Consider the following 13282-nt stretch of genomic DNA (forward strand, 5'->3'; position numbering starts at 1 on the left):
TTCACTGATCTGGTGACTGTAGGGTCACTGTGTTAATTGTTCCTTGGATGTGCTTCTTGCCTGCACCATATCCTAAAGGGCCCCCTTATACAGGTTGTTGCTTGCTGTGCTGTCCTTTTCCCTTCTCCTTTCTTCACACTGTTCTCCATGAATTTTCCACATCCACTCTTGAGTGCTTTTCACTGGCCAGGGCTTTGAGGCACTCCTAACTTTCAAAATAATAGAGATTTAAAGAAAAGCAAGGTTTTAGCAGTGGGATATTGCACAGTGCCTGTTTTCGGTATCACTCTCACTGCTTTGATATTCCTGCCCATTTTATCATATTGTTAATATTACTGTTGCAGTTTCCATAGATAAAATGGTGCATGTTCAGCTTTTAACATAAAGCTTTGTGCGATGTAGCTATAAATACACACAAACAATCTCCTTGTTTCTTTCCAGGAAATTAAATCTGCCCACAAAATTGCAAAGAAGTACTCCTCCATCCCCCAGATGTGGTCCAGGTGTTTGCTCCGTCACTGCTACGGCCTTTGGTTCATCTGCCTCCCTGCCTACGTGAAAGTCTGCCACTCCAAAGTCAGGGCCCTGAGAACTGCCTACGACGTGCTACAGAAAATGCACACCAAAAAAATCGATCCACCTGACGAGGTAAAAGCAGCAGGAGGCTGCGGGGTGTGAGGCTGGGGCAGTGCTGGAGGCCAGGGCTCACTGCTGTGTGTTTGCAGGTGTGCTACAGGGTGCTGATGCAGCTGTGTGGGCAGTACGGGCAGCCCGTGCTGGCAGTCAGGGTGCTCTTTGAGATGCAGAAAGCTGGCATCGACCCCAATGCCATCACCTATGGCTACTACAACAAGGTATGCTTTAAAGAGGATGGGGAACAAAAATGCATTTTTATCTAGGGAAGAAAAATAACACAGCGGTTCAGGTGTGATTCTGTCGTTTCTTTTAAGTTGAAGAAGCACAAAACAGAATTTTGCTTTGTAGGTTTGGAAATATACTGTATTATTGCCAGTGTAACTCGGTCTGAAATTTAAGCTACTGCTTTCACACCTGACTGTTCCTGAAGATGACTGTTTGATTTCGATATTTCCAAAATAGGCTGTTTTGGAAAGCACCTGGCCTTCAAGCAATCGAGGTGGCTATTTCCTCTGGATGAAGATACGAAATGTTGTCTTAGGAATAGCACAGTTTAAAAAAGCATTGAAAAAGCTACCAGCAAGCACTGCACATACATCTGTTCCTGGTAAAGTATTCACATCTTTTTTTTTTTTTTTTTTTTAATATTTTCATGCTGATGACACTCCAAAAGTCTTTCTCTTGTGAGTTCAGTAAAACTGTTTTAGAGGAGAAAACCCAACAGATCCTGCAATTTTTTTAAAAAGTAGTCTATTCTACTTGCCTTTCAATCTGAAATAATCTGCTATGTTTATTTATTCTATCAGCTATTCATGAGACAAATGGAAACAAAATATGAGCCTTAAGTTTGTGATAATTATCCTGGTTTGTCCAATAACCAGTCTTATAATTGGCAGAAACTCTTGTCTAGCTTTGCCTTTTATTTTCCCCCATTTTTTTTTTTTTTAATGTTAGCTAAGAGGCAACTGGAACTAGTGCTTGAGTTTGCAGTACTGATTGCAGATTCTGCATGCCACCTGCAATGGTCATGTTTGTTTTTATCTGGAATAAAAGTAAAATACGGGAGGCTTCAAAATTGGGGGTTTCTCTCCTTTTTTTTCCAGTAAAGACTTAAATAATGTGAACATCAAATTGTCTTACTTGATGAGCATTTGAAAAATTTAAAAAATTGATATTTTTTAAAGTTACTACTTTCCATGACATTTATAACTTCCTGGTAGTAAAGCGTGATAGTACCTTGTAAATGCAATGAAGCAATGCAGTTTAGTTTAGTTCAGGCTGACCTTGCAAGACCTTTACAACATACTTTTATAAATGTATGTGGGTTATCTGACTCAACTTTCAAAGTCCTTCCAGCCAGGGCTGTTCTGTGATTCCAAATGTGTACAAAAATATCTTTGCCCCAGCAAACAGAATGTATATGATGGCATTATGGCTAGATTATTTCTCTGGACTCCAGAGACTCCAGTCCTACTGCTGACTCTATCATTAACCTTATGAATGGCCTTGAACAATTTTGCTTTATTTCTGCCTGTTCTTCATGGAGCTGAGCTTCCTGATAAAGCTCTTCATTGAAAGCCAGCCATGCAAAGCACTGTACAAGAGCTTAGCAATGTTGGTTGCAACTCAGACCATGTAAACTAAGGAAGTGTAAATAATCCTTAATGAAATAACTGTCACTTAGATAATTAATAGCATTTGCTTTTGACATCATCTGGTGTTGCAAGAAATCTTAGCTGGAATGTGTGCTCACTCCTCAGGAAATCAAAAATAAACTCTCCCATAAATTCCAGAATATTTTCTTATCTTTACCATAGCAACTAGGTTTTTACCCTGTCTGTAGCTATTCAGTGCAGCCTCCTTAGGGAAAAGAGGGACAAACTTTTAATTATGTTGGACACTCTTGATCCTGGAGATAGACTATAAATTACACCTGGGCAGTGTTTTAGCTTGAGAATAACCCAAGGAGTGCCTTGATTTTTTGCAGGGGGTTTTGGGGTGATGTTAGTTGTTATTATTTTCATCTAGTTTTGCAGACAAACTGACACTTACCACTGCATTATTTTTTTTTTACTTTCTAGAGTAAAACCGGGAGAATCATATGCATTAACATTTCTGTTTACTTTAAGCTTTCTGAGAAACATTTTACCCTAAAATGAAATCATGTTTAGATGCCCCTTTGAGTTCTTGAAGAGATGTGACCTTTTGATCAAATGAACCAGGCAACAGAATTAAAGTCAAGTAGTGCTTTAGTTTAGTATTTGAAAAGAAATGTTGCCCATTACCCCTTTAATTTCATCCTCTTAAGCTTCACTTCAATATTTATACTATAATAAGCCAATCCTTTTAGTCTTCTTTTTTGTGGTGGTAAAATGTTCACTGTTAATTGGAATGTTCTTGATAAGAGGCCTTTGAATTACTGTTGGTATTCAATTTATTCCCCTGAACAATGTCACACTATTAAATACCATAACTGTCTTTATTCTGATGTTGCCCTGCACTGATAGGGGGACTTTCAGATGCTGCCAGTAACACATCACTCAAAGAAGAAGCCAAGCAAGGGAAAACTTGTCTTCAAGACATCCAAGAACAAAAGGAGGACAAGAGAGAGAGTGACTCCAGTTCTTGTATGTATCTTGTGAATACAGATATCTGCTTCATTGGGGATAAATAAGGTTTCCAGCAAAAGCTAAGTGGGACAGCTGATTCCTCACAGTGAGTGTGTGTGATAATGCCAGTTTATGCCTAAAGTTCTTTCTCTAACTGTAATTTTCTGGATGTCTAATGATTTCATTTGGAAAATTACAGTTCTTTTTTCTTTCCTGTTTCAAATAAGTGATAATGGGAGCATAAAGGCTTAATGATAATTATAGCCTAATGTTTTTGTCTTTAAAAAAAATGAAATTGCCTCATAGGCATAGTCTACAGAAAAGCCTTTTCTACCAGTCTAGTTTCTTTATAAATCCTGTAAGAGGAGAGCAGCTGAAATTTTGCAAGTCTGAGAGGCCTAAATTGCCCAGCTTCTTGGAATTATCACTTTGGGAGATACATCAGAATGGGATGGGTTTTTTCTTCAGGTTTTGCATCTGCTGCTCTTGTTTTCCTCAACTGCAGTTGAGCAGCATCAGTTTCACACAAGAACATAGAAGATCAGATTGGGAAGCAAAACTGTATAAGTATTGCAGATTCCCATGTATATTGATGGACAATCCACTTCTTAGTAAATGTTCCCCTAATAATATAATTGTTTAAATTTTTCAGTGGGCTTTCTGCTACTATTTGGGTTAACTGTCCCATTGTCAAGTGATATGAAAGTCTGAGAAAATATGGAATTAGATAAGTTGCTTCAGTGTTTCCACCACACTCTTCCTTCCAGCACTAGTATTTTTTTCTTCAATTTTCTTGAAAAGTTGTCTTAACCATGATCATAAGAACATGCATGTAAGATTACAGACCAAGTTATTTATGGTCAATAAAGCTTTTGAGGATGCAGAAGATAAATTCTGCCAAATTTATTACTTTTGGCCATAATTAAGACAAATGTGCCTCCCTATTATAATATGATGTGCTAGAACATTTTGCACTTTTGAATACTTGATTAATATTAAAGTTGCCCAAAATTCCTTAGAGAAGTAATTCTCTATTTTGGGTAATCACCTGCAAAGGAATTTTTGTTTCACATCTAAAAGAGTTGAATATGAATATTCACATTTATTTCATTTCTCCTGTATGGTCCTGGTGGAAATGAGATCTGTGTGAAGCTGAGCTCTTGAAAAGGCAGGAGAAAAACACTCTTGCACCACTTCTATGTAAGTGAACAAGGGTGGTCTTAACCTTTACAACCACCACATATTTTGGAATTATTTTTGGGTTCTGTGTAGAGAGGCTTATGGAATTTCTAGCTTTTGGAACATTCCAGAAGTAATGCTGGGATTTAAATTTCCATAGTGAAAACCTCTGCCTAAGCAGATCTCAGCCTGTGCCTCATGGGATGGGTGCACCAAGGTGTCAATCCTGTGTGAGGCATCCAACAGGTGACAGAGACTTGAGATTTAAGGGGTGTTCCTTGGATTCTACAAACCCCTGTCCTTTTCTGTCTGCAGTGTCTGAAGTGGAGAGCACAAAAGGGAGTGGGGACTGCCTGCCCAAACTGAACTACCAGAACTCCAGGGATGACAAAGCCACTTCCAGCATCGTGCGCCTCAACGGCACCGTTGACAGTTCCGTGGCACAAGGGAGCAGGGGTGAGTGCAGGGAGAATACAGATAAAATCTGTTACCAGTGAGTTCTGAGTGATGTTCCTAATTCCTGTTGTCCCCTGAACTTGCAGTATTTTATTGCTGTAATAGCAGTGGCTGATGACAAGTTGAGGAGGGAGTTTAGGTTGGAGTCAGCATATGCTGTGTCAGGAAGATGCATGAGAATATTCTGCGTTTCCAGGTTTTTTTGTTTGTTCTATTTTATTTTTTTTTCTGTAGCTAACATCTGCGTACAAAACATCAAAATCTTGGGGTTTTTTCTTATGATTTCCAGCAAGTAATTAATTCCTTCAGGATGGACAAGGAGTTTCTGTGCAGTAAAATTAAAAGGACACTTTCAGACGTTTCATGAGTCTTTAGTAATGTCAGATCTGGTTATTAAAATACTGTCAACTATGCTTGAAATATTGTAATATACTTTAAAGTCTGCATCTTTATGCTCTGGCAAAACAATGGAGATTTCTCTGACAATAATTCCTTTTGTTGGCTCTGTTTCTAAGTCATTCGTTAGAAAATGATGCTTTGTTGCAATTTCCTGGATACCTGTGTTATCCTTAGCTTTCAAACCTTGTAGCAGTGTCTCCAAAAGAGGGAAGTAAATACAGCTGAGACTTGATGATGTCTCTCAAAATGCTCTTCAGGTTGTATGATTTTACCTCCTTTTAAGTGTTTTATTGTCTGTCCATTCCTAAAAGTTATGACCACAGTCAGCTCAATATTTCAACCTCCAGCGCAGCACAATTCCATCTCTGTGCTGTAAAATGTTTGAAAGATGAGACAAATTTGCATTCTTTTGTGCTTTCATTTAGTTTTCTTGTACTGCAACAAATAAAGCACCTTGTTCCATCTGTTTTTCAGAGAGTTCTGTTGGATTGCTGTTTACATCATCTTTTGAGGATGCCAATGAAGCAGAAGTTATAAAGAGTAAATCCTTAAGAAAAAGACACAAAAGTGCAGTGGAAGCTGACTTGAGGGAGATGCCGTGGGAAAGCAGGAGCCGGAACCTGAGTGGAGATGGTTTAGTGGGACTCATGATGAACAGACTCAACCAGGAAGCAAACCCTGGAGAAATGGTGGAAAAACTGGGAGCTGATGCCAAAATTCTATCCAGTGCGTTACAGAAAAGTATAAGGCCAAAAACTCTTAATATCAGATCTTCCTCTTTAGAGTCCAAGAGAGAAAGCCTGGAGAAAGAATCCAGTGATGAAGATGCAGCCTTTGATTGCAGTTTTACAGATAAAACAGAGTCTCCTGTTATCTTTGATCTAGAAGACCTGGATGCAGAACCTGAGACACCTACAGCAGTGAAAACTTCCAATGAAAAATCTAAAAAGTTGCAGAGGAAGAGCAGCTTTCCAGTAAAGCCAGTTGAAAAAACAGATGTTGAAACTGGCTTTGATCCATTGTCTCTGCTGGTTGCTGAGACAGAGCAGCAGAAAGAGGAGGAGGAGGATGATGATGACAGAAGTGTTTCCACTCCATCTGCAAGAAGAGATTTAGCTGAAGAAATAGTCATGTACATGAACAACATGAGCAGCCCTTTGTCCAGTCGTGCCCCAAGCATTGAGCTGCAGAAACCCTTCGATGACAGAAATGCAAACAAAAGGAGCCCAACCATCATCCAGCCTTGCAGGAGGTCCAGCCTTCCCCCAAACTCCCCAAGGCCACCCAGTCTTACCAAATCCAAGAGCTACCACGCAAAAAATGAAGAAAGGCCAAGGGACAGGCTTTGGTCTTCCCCAGCTTATTCCCCCAACAGCCCAGCCAAGGAGCAGGACACAACCAGTGCATTGACACTTGTGTCATCACCATCATTCAACCTGGACACCTTGCTAACTCCCAAGTTTGATGTTCTGAAAAGCAGCATGTTCTCTGCTGGAAAAGGGGTTGCAGAGAAAGCGAGCAAGTGGTACTCCAAATTTGCAATGTATGCTGCATCTGCAAAGGTAAATGCTTATTAAGAACCTGTAAAAGGCTATAAAAAGTTTTGTAAAGGTTTAATTACTGACTCACATGTGATGAATCCCTTGCATGACATGTGTCATTGTAGACTATGTGCATTAAGTTGTTTTAATCATGTTTGATATACTGGGACCCTAATTTTAATATCCTGAATAAAATTTAGTCTAGCTTGAGTTCTGAATATATTTAATGAGAGAACATAAGTGTGTTGACAGAACAAAGACTGCTCTGGCTTCCTTTTTTAACCTAAAGAAGAAACACTTAGAGAAACAAATACTGATTTGAAGTCTTTATTATTTTTATGAGTAAGGGGAAATCTGGTTGTATTGGTTGCCAAAGTAATTAAAAGCTAATTTTGATCTGAGGTAATTTATGAGACTGTTGTCTGCTGCTGCCAATTCAAACCAAAACTACTCTTATTCCCAGGCCTTGAGAATGAAGAGACACTTGCCTTGTCCTTCCTAATGTATTCCTACAGCTGCTGGTAATTCTTGTAGCAATGGTTGAAGAAGTTACAGGATTTAAATGGTCATGATTTGATTTAATTATTTTTGTTAGAAGAATCTAGAAAAGAATTCTGGTGTAGCAGTTTAACCCAGAGTGGGACTTGCCTTGTCTTGCGTCAGTTCTGAACACAGAAGTGTGATCCTCCAGGGAAGGGAGGGTCATTCCTGGAATTTACTGAGACAAAGAAGGCTGCCTCTTTTTCTTTTTTAATATTTTTGCTTTCCTTTAATTTTCTCACTGTACCTTCTTTTCTTTTCTCAGGATCAAAATTCAGACCGAGCAAGTGTTTCATCTCTTGGAGCTCTGGACTCAGAATCCACTTCTCTCACTGATGAAGATGTCTGCAATGATTTTGAAAGTGCTTCTCCTCAGGAGAACACCACATCAGAAATTAAGGGAATTAGCATCAGCAAGACAAGCCTGGAGAGCTCAGCTTCCCATGATAGCTCAGCTAAGCAATTTGACCAGTGTGGTAAGAGACAGCTTTTACATGGCATTTATCAATCTGAACAAAAACATTCCGGTTTTAAAAGTTGTTCTTTCATAATTCTCAGTTTAGGATCACCCTAGTCATTAGTCCTTTTTGTGGAAGAAGTAATTTTTTCATTTACTACCTGAAAACTTAATCAAATAACCCTTTGAGTCCTTGAGTATTCATGTAAATATCTTAATTGTGTAAGTTGTAGAGCTCCAGGAAACATCCATAGAAACATTGTAATGGTAACTTCATTGGTGTGGTTCTATTTTTTGAAAGGAGTAAAAATACTTTTTTAAAATCTGTTATAATTTTCTAGATGCCACTATTGCAGCTGGCTATCAGACAGACTGTAGATTATTTTTTTTTCTAATCTGTGCTGGATAATTGGTGATGACTGTTGTATCACTGATGTCATTTGGGATGCAAACAGCACTTCTTGTCCTTCCCTAGTTTTTGTCCACACAGAAAGTGTGGCTATGCATTACTTAAAATTTGTTTCCAAGCTACCAACTGTTGTTAACAAAGAAAAGTGAACATATGGAAATTGTTTGTTGGTAGCTTTTATTTTTGCCTTGGTTGGTGCTGGGCAGATGGCAGCCTCACACTCCACAGTTCTGTACCAGTGTATCTCATTTGTTGCATCTTCCATCACACATTTTATTATAACTGCAGCATTGTTTGAGCAAAGGAACAGGGTGCTAAAAATGCATTTTCTGAATAACTAGTGCTTTGGGTTTCTTCTGTTAACAGGTTCTCTCTCCAAGTTCCCTTTACCTGACAAATCAGAGTTGGTGTCCTCCTGCAGCACCAGCAGTACCAGCGTGTTCCAAAACTATGCCATGGAGGTACAGGATGATTTACTGATTTAATTGATGGACTTGGAGCATTTGTCTTTAAATATTTTCTGTATCTCTGGTAAAGTTCAAAGCTTCAAACGAAAACACTGAAAGACAGATGGATATTTCTGTCACAAAGTAGATTTAATATCAAATTAGGTCTTTATTTCAGTCACATCTTTTGGCCCTTAAAGCTTCAGTTCTCAAGAGTTTGCTATTGCATGCAATTGAATTCAGGCCTCTAAATCCCTTGTGGAGATAAACTTGTTCAAAGTGAAAATGCCAAGTCTGAAGTAGCACTGGATGTTTAAAAATACGGAGGAGAGAACTACCTATTTCTTGGTGTAACTTCCAGCAAGATCATTATTCTTTTCACTGTTAGACTGGTTTGGGTGGCTCTTCATTATTTTCTTTGCATTCCTCCTCCTCCACTGGATTTTAGGTTAATGACTCTTCATTTACATCTTTTTTCCCCATTTCTATAATACTGACAGTACTACAAAAGTGTGTTTAAATTCTAATCATAATTTATGTAGCTGCATAACTATTCTTTTACTTTTTATGCTGGCAGATTACAGATACCATGTTATCGTTAATAGAAATATTATTACAACTGGTTGATTTTTATTTGAGAAGCAATAAGAGGATGCACTTAGATGGAAGTGGGAGGAATATTGATCAGAGAGGAAAGATTTTTGGCTGTAGTTTTAAATGCTTTGTGGCACAAAAGGAGCTTTGGGAACATGTTTTAGTGAGCTCTGTTCCTGCCCTGTGCAGGTCCTCATCTCCAGCTGTTCTCGGTGTCGGACTTGTGACTGTTTGGTTCACGATGAAGAAATCATGGCAGGCTGGACAGCAGATGATTCCAATCTCAATACCACCTGTCCCTTCTGTGGCAATTTATTTCTTCCTTTTCTAAGCATAGAAATCAGAGATCTTCGCCGGCCTGGACGGTAATGACAACATTGGAATTTTCCTCAGTTTTAAATGCTGATATTGGGAAGTGCTTTTTGTTGGGGATTTAGTTTTTTTGGTTTTTAGTTTTTTGGGGGTTTTTTGGATAATGTTAAGCTTTTGCTTTCCTTGCAGGTATTTTCTGAAGTCCAGCCCTTCTACAGAAAATATGCAGTTCCCATCCCTTTTCCCCAATCAGAGTGGGAAGTCCTGTAACACCACAGCCACTGTGGGCCTCACTACATCCCTGATGTCTGTCCAAGAGGATATCAATTCAAATAGGTAAACGTGCATTTCCTGCCTAGACATTCCTCAGCTTCTCTCTGCATATGCATGTGCTTCAATCAACTGAAATAAATTTATACTCTATTCTTTGAAGAGGAAAAATTGATTTAAGAGAATCTCTCTGCTGCCTTTCCCTTATCTCTCAGCTGGCCACATCATGCCTTCTCTGCCTGATAGGCACCATTTCATCCCTAATATAAAAATTCATGTCGGTATTTGTAATTCTGCAAGTTTTATGAACTCTTTGGAGGACGTTTGTGTTCATCATCAGTGCAAGGGGGAATAAATCTTTGCACTGTAACATGAATGAGTGTGTGACTGACAAGACAGAATTCAAACTGTCAGATCCATTATTTCCAGTTTATTTCTATCTGTGTACATGTTGGAGCATTCAGAGTAAAAAAAGAAAGCTGAGATTCTTTTTTCTTTTTTTTTCTGTCCTCTAGCAAAACTAAGCAGCATGACAATGTTTATGCCAGAAGTATCCAGATCCCCTCAGGAAGAAGACAAAATGCCTCTGGGTCAGAATGTACAAGTCACCCTGTAGCAAGGAGCATCAGTACTTTTGGTCCTTTGGAAGAAGATGAGAAGGAAAACCAGAAGATCAGCCATATCATTCCTACTGGTAGCCTGCCTGCTACTTTGCAAGGACCAACAGTGTGTAGTTTTTCTACCTTAAAAGTCATTTTTTCGTGTTTGCCATAGATGAGAGATGTGTAACAGCATTAACCTTCCTAAATTACAGTAAATGCTAGGTTGTGTTCTTTAAACTAACGGTAGTTGTAGCTTTTAGATGCTGATGTGTGTCAATAGGAACAAAAGCATTTATAAGACCTTGTAAAGACACTTACATTCATTAGGTTAGTTACAATTAATGGCATTTTTTTCTCTGTTACTGCAGGATTCCTTGGGCCTGGAATGGCGCTTGCCTAGTCCTGATCCTATAACAGTTCCTTACCTCAGTCCTCTCGTGGTATGGAAAGAGCTTGAAAGCTTACTTGAAAATGAAGGAGATCATGCAATAACAGTGGCAGACTTTGTAGATCATCATCCCATCGTGTTCTGGAATTTGGTGTGGTATTTCAGGCGCTTGGACTTGCCCAGCAACTTACCAGGGTTAATACTTTCTTCTGAGCACTGCAATAAGAACTCCAAGGTATGGGATGTGGTAGGAAACACTGACATATATGAGGAATGGTTATTTTCCCATGTAGGAAATCATTGCATGATTCAGCAACACTTAGGAATGTGTCATGCACTCTGCTGAGCCCAGTCCTGACTTGGTGAAGAATGTGTCAGCTGAGGGAAGATATTTTAAACTCTGGAACATGTGCTCAGCAGCCCTTGTGAGGGGCCAGTGTTTAGCTCTTACTCATCCCATTGCAATTTGTGATCCTCAGTTTCAAGGAGGATAAAGTTGCTACTCAGTTTTGTTACTATTTGAGTAGCTAAGCACTAGAAGGAGGAAGTTTACATTTTAGGAATGTAGAAAATAGGCAAAGACACTCATTGGCCATGTCACTGATCTCGTTTAGATTCAGCTTTAATGTAGTTTTAATAGCAAAGCTTTTTTTACCATGAGACCTAGAGATGTGAAAATACATGTTAGATACAGAACCCCTTTATCATGGCTTTGTAATAAAATGCCTTTGTGCATTCTCCTGTTCAGATTCCACGGAACTGTATGTCAGAGGACAGTAAATACGTTCTTATTCAGATGCTATGGGACAATATGAAATTGCATCAGGATCCGAGGCAGCCTCTGTATATTCTGTGGAATGCTCAGAGTAAGTTTTCCTTCTTGTGGAATTTGGTGGTATTTTTTAAAAACAATTCCTGTTTTGAGCAACTGAAGCATGTGTGTTAAGAATAGCTGTCTTTGTGGATAGTTCACACGAGCTACAGTACCGATTTTTTGATCATACTGCTTTTTGTCTTGCAGGTCAAAATCGCACTCTTTTGTTTGAGAGTGAGTGTTAAGTTTGGTGTTGCTATTCTCAGTTTGGGTGACTTGTTTTGGGAGGGAGATTGGTTCTGTGCTTAGCAGTAAACTGCTTGAAGAAGTTTTAGTTTTCCAGCATTTCTGTTTCACATCATTGACTGGTATTGCCAGTGGCTTTTCCTTCACTGGGGTGGGAGGAATGAGAGGGAATACGTTTCATTGATGCCGTTCATCCACTTAGCTCATGCTCTTATTTTTGGAATTTGCTTACTCAGAGTTTTGTTGCTGGTGTCAGATCACATACCTGAAAATAGCTCATGGCCCATTGCATCTGTTGAGTTTCCTTATGTGCTTTTTGTGTTCTACGTCGATAATTTTTTGACTTGATGTTTTGTTCACTACATAGATGTCAATATTTTCACAGGTTCTGTTTCTTTAACAACTCCTGTACTTGCTACACAAAGCATCTATTCATTCTTACAGCCTTTCTAATGTTTTTCAGCCCAGAAGTACCCAATGGTCCAGTTATTGCAGAAGGATGATGACTCCTTTAACCAGGAGCTCTTGAGGAGTATGGTGAAAAGCATTAAGATGAATGATGTCTATGGACCAATGAGTCAGATACTGGAGAGGCTCAACAAGTGGCCACACATTAAAAGACAGAGGTAAGACTACCAATGTGCCTACCTGGAGCAGGGTGGGCAATAATCAGTTTATTGATGTGAATTATATTTTCCTAGTGGGATTTTTTTAAAGAAAATATCATTTTTCACCAGTGTTCTCAAATTTATCACTCTGGTAATTTTTTTTAATGGTAACTTTCACAAATTTAGTTTCTCCAATTTTTTCCTTTTTACTTTTTCCTCTCCTCCTCCCCTTTACAGCCACCTCTTTTTCTTACTTCTGAACAGTGGGAACTAGGGATTGTGTATATATGTGAAAATTTTGTTACTGAATGTTATTTATAACATAGTAGGTGTTTTAAAATAAAAACCCTACACTTGTTTTTGGGGTGTATGGGTAGATTTCAGGTTTGTTTATAAGTCTTTGGTAGAGGACAGAAAAGGAGCTAAGAGAGGTTATGTCTCATATTTAGACAGGATTTTTTTTCCATTAGCAGTGGAATTCATGAACAATAATTCCTGTGAATTTTCATTTCTTGCCTGGATTACTGATTTATACTAGGGTATACATTAGGCTTGTCAACAGCTGGAGCATTGACAAGGTGTTTATTTGCTTGTCTGTCTGCTTTTTCAAGCAGAAATGTGAAAATGCAGAAAAGCAAATTCCTTGCCTTGTGAAATTTTATGGAGTTTGGTTGAGTGTTTAAGTGCATGTTTCTCTCTGCCTGCACTTGGTGCAACTCCCAGAGGACCTGCCATGGGTGATGTCCATGTGTGGGGACTCCAGGGCATCCTCCAGG

General features: G+C 38.9%; 1 protein-coding gene across 1 annotated transcript in view; it reads left to right on the forward strand.

Annotated features, from left to right (window-relative positions):
• DENND4A (DENN domain containing 4A) overlaps positions 1–13282 on the forward strand; it is a 48664-nt gene that overhangs the window by 30928 nt on the left and 4454 nt on the right. The window contains exons 17-30 of the mRNA XM_066328211.1: positions 442–648; positions 726–854; positions 1099–1243; positions 3144–3263; positions 4740–4880; positions 5754–6841; positions 7626–7836; positions 8593–8687; positions 9456–9631; positions 9768–9914; positions 10364–10574; positions 10819–11073; positions 11587–11704; positions 12362–12524. Of these exons, the coding sequence (XP_066184308.1) occupies positions 442–648; positions 726–854; positions 1099–1243; positions 3144–3263; positions 4740–4880; positions 5754–6841; positions 7626–7836; positions 8593–8687; positions 9456–9631; positions 9768–9914; positions 10364–10574; positions 10819–11073; positions 11587–11704; positions 12362–12524 (3206 nt within the window). The remainder of the gene's footprint in view (positions 1–441; positions 649–725; positions 855–1098; positions 1244–3143; positions 3264–4739; positions 4881–5753; positions 6842–7625; positions 7837–8592; positions 8688–9455; positions 9632–9767; positions 9915–10363; positions 10575–10818; positions 11074–11586; positions 11705–12361; positions 12525–13282) is intronic.

Source organism: Sylvia atricapilla, chromosome 13 (assembly GCF_009819655.1).
Source record: "Sylvia atricapilla isolate bSylAtr1 chromosome 13, bSylAtr1.pri, whole genome shotgun sequence".
Taxonomy (NCBI): domain Eukaryota; kingdom Metazoa; phylum Chordata; class Aves; order Passeriformes; family Sylviidae; genus Sylvia; species Sylvia atricapilla.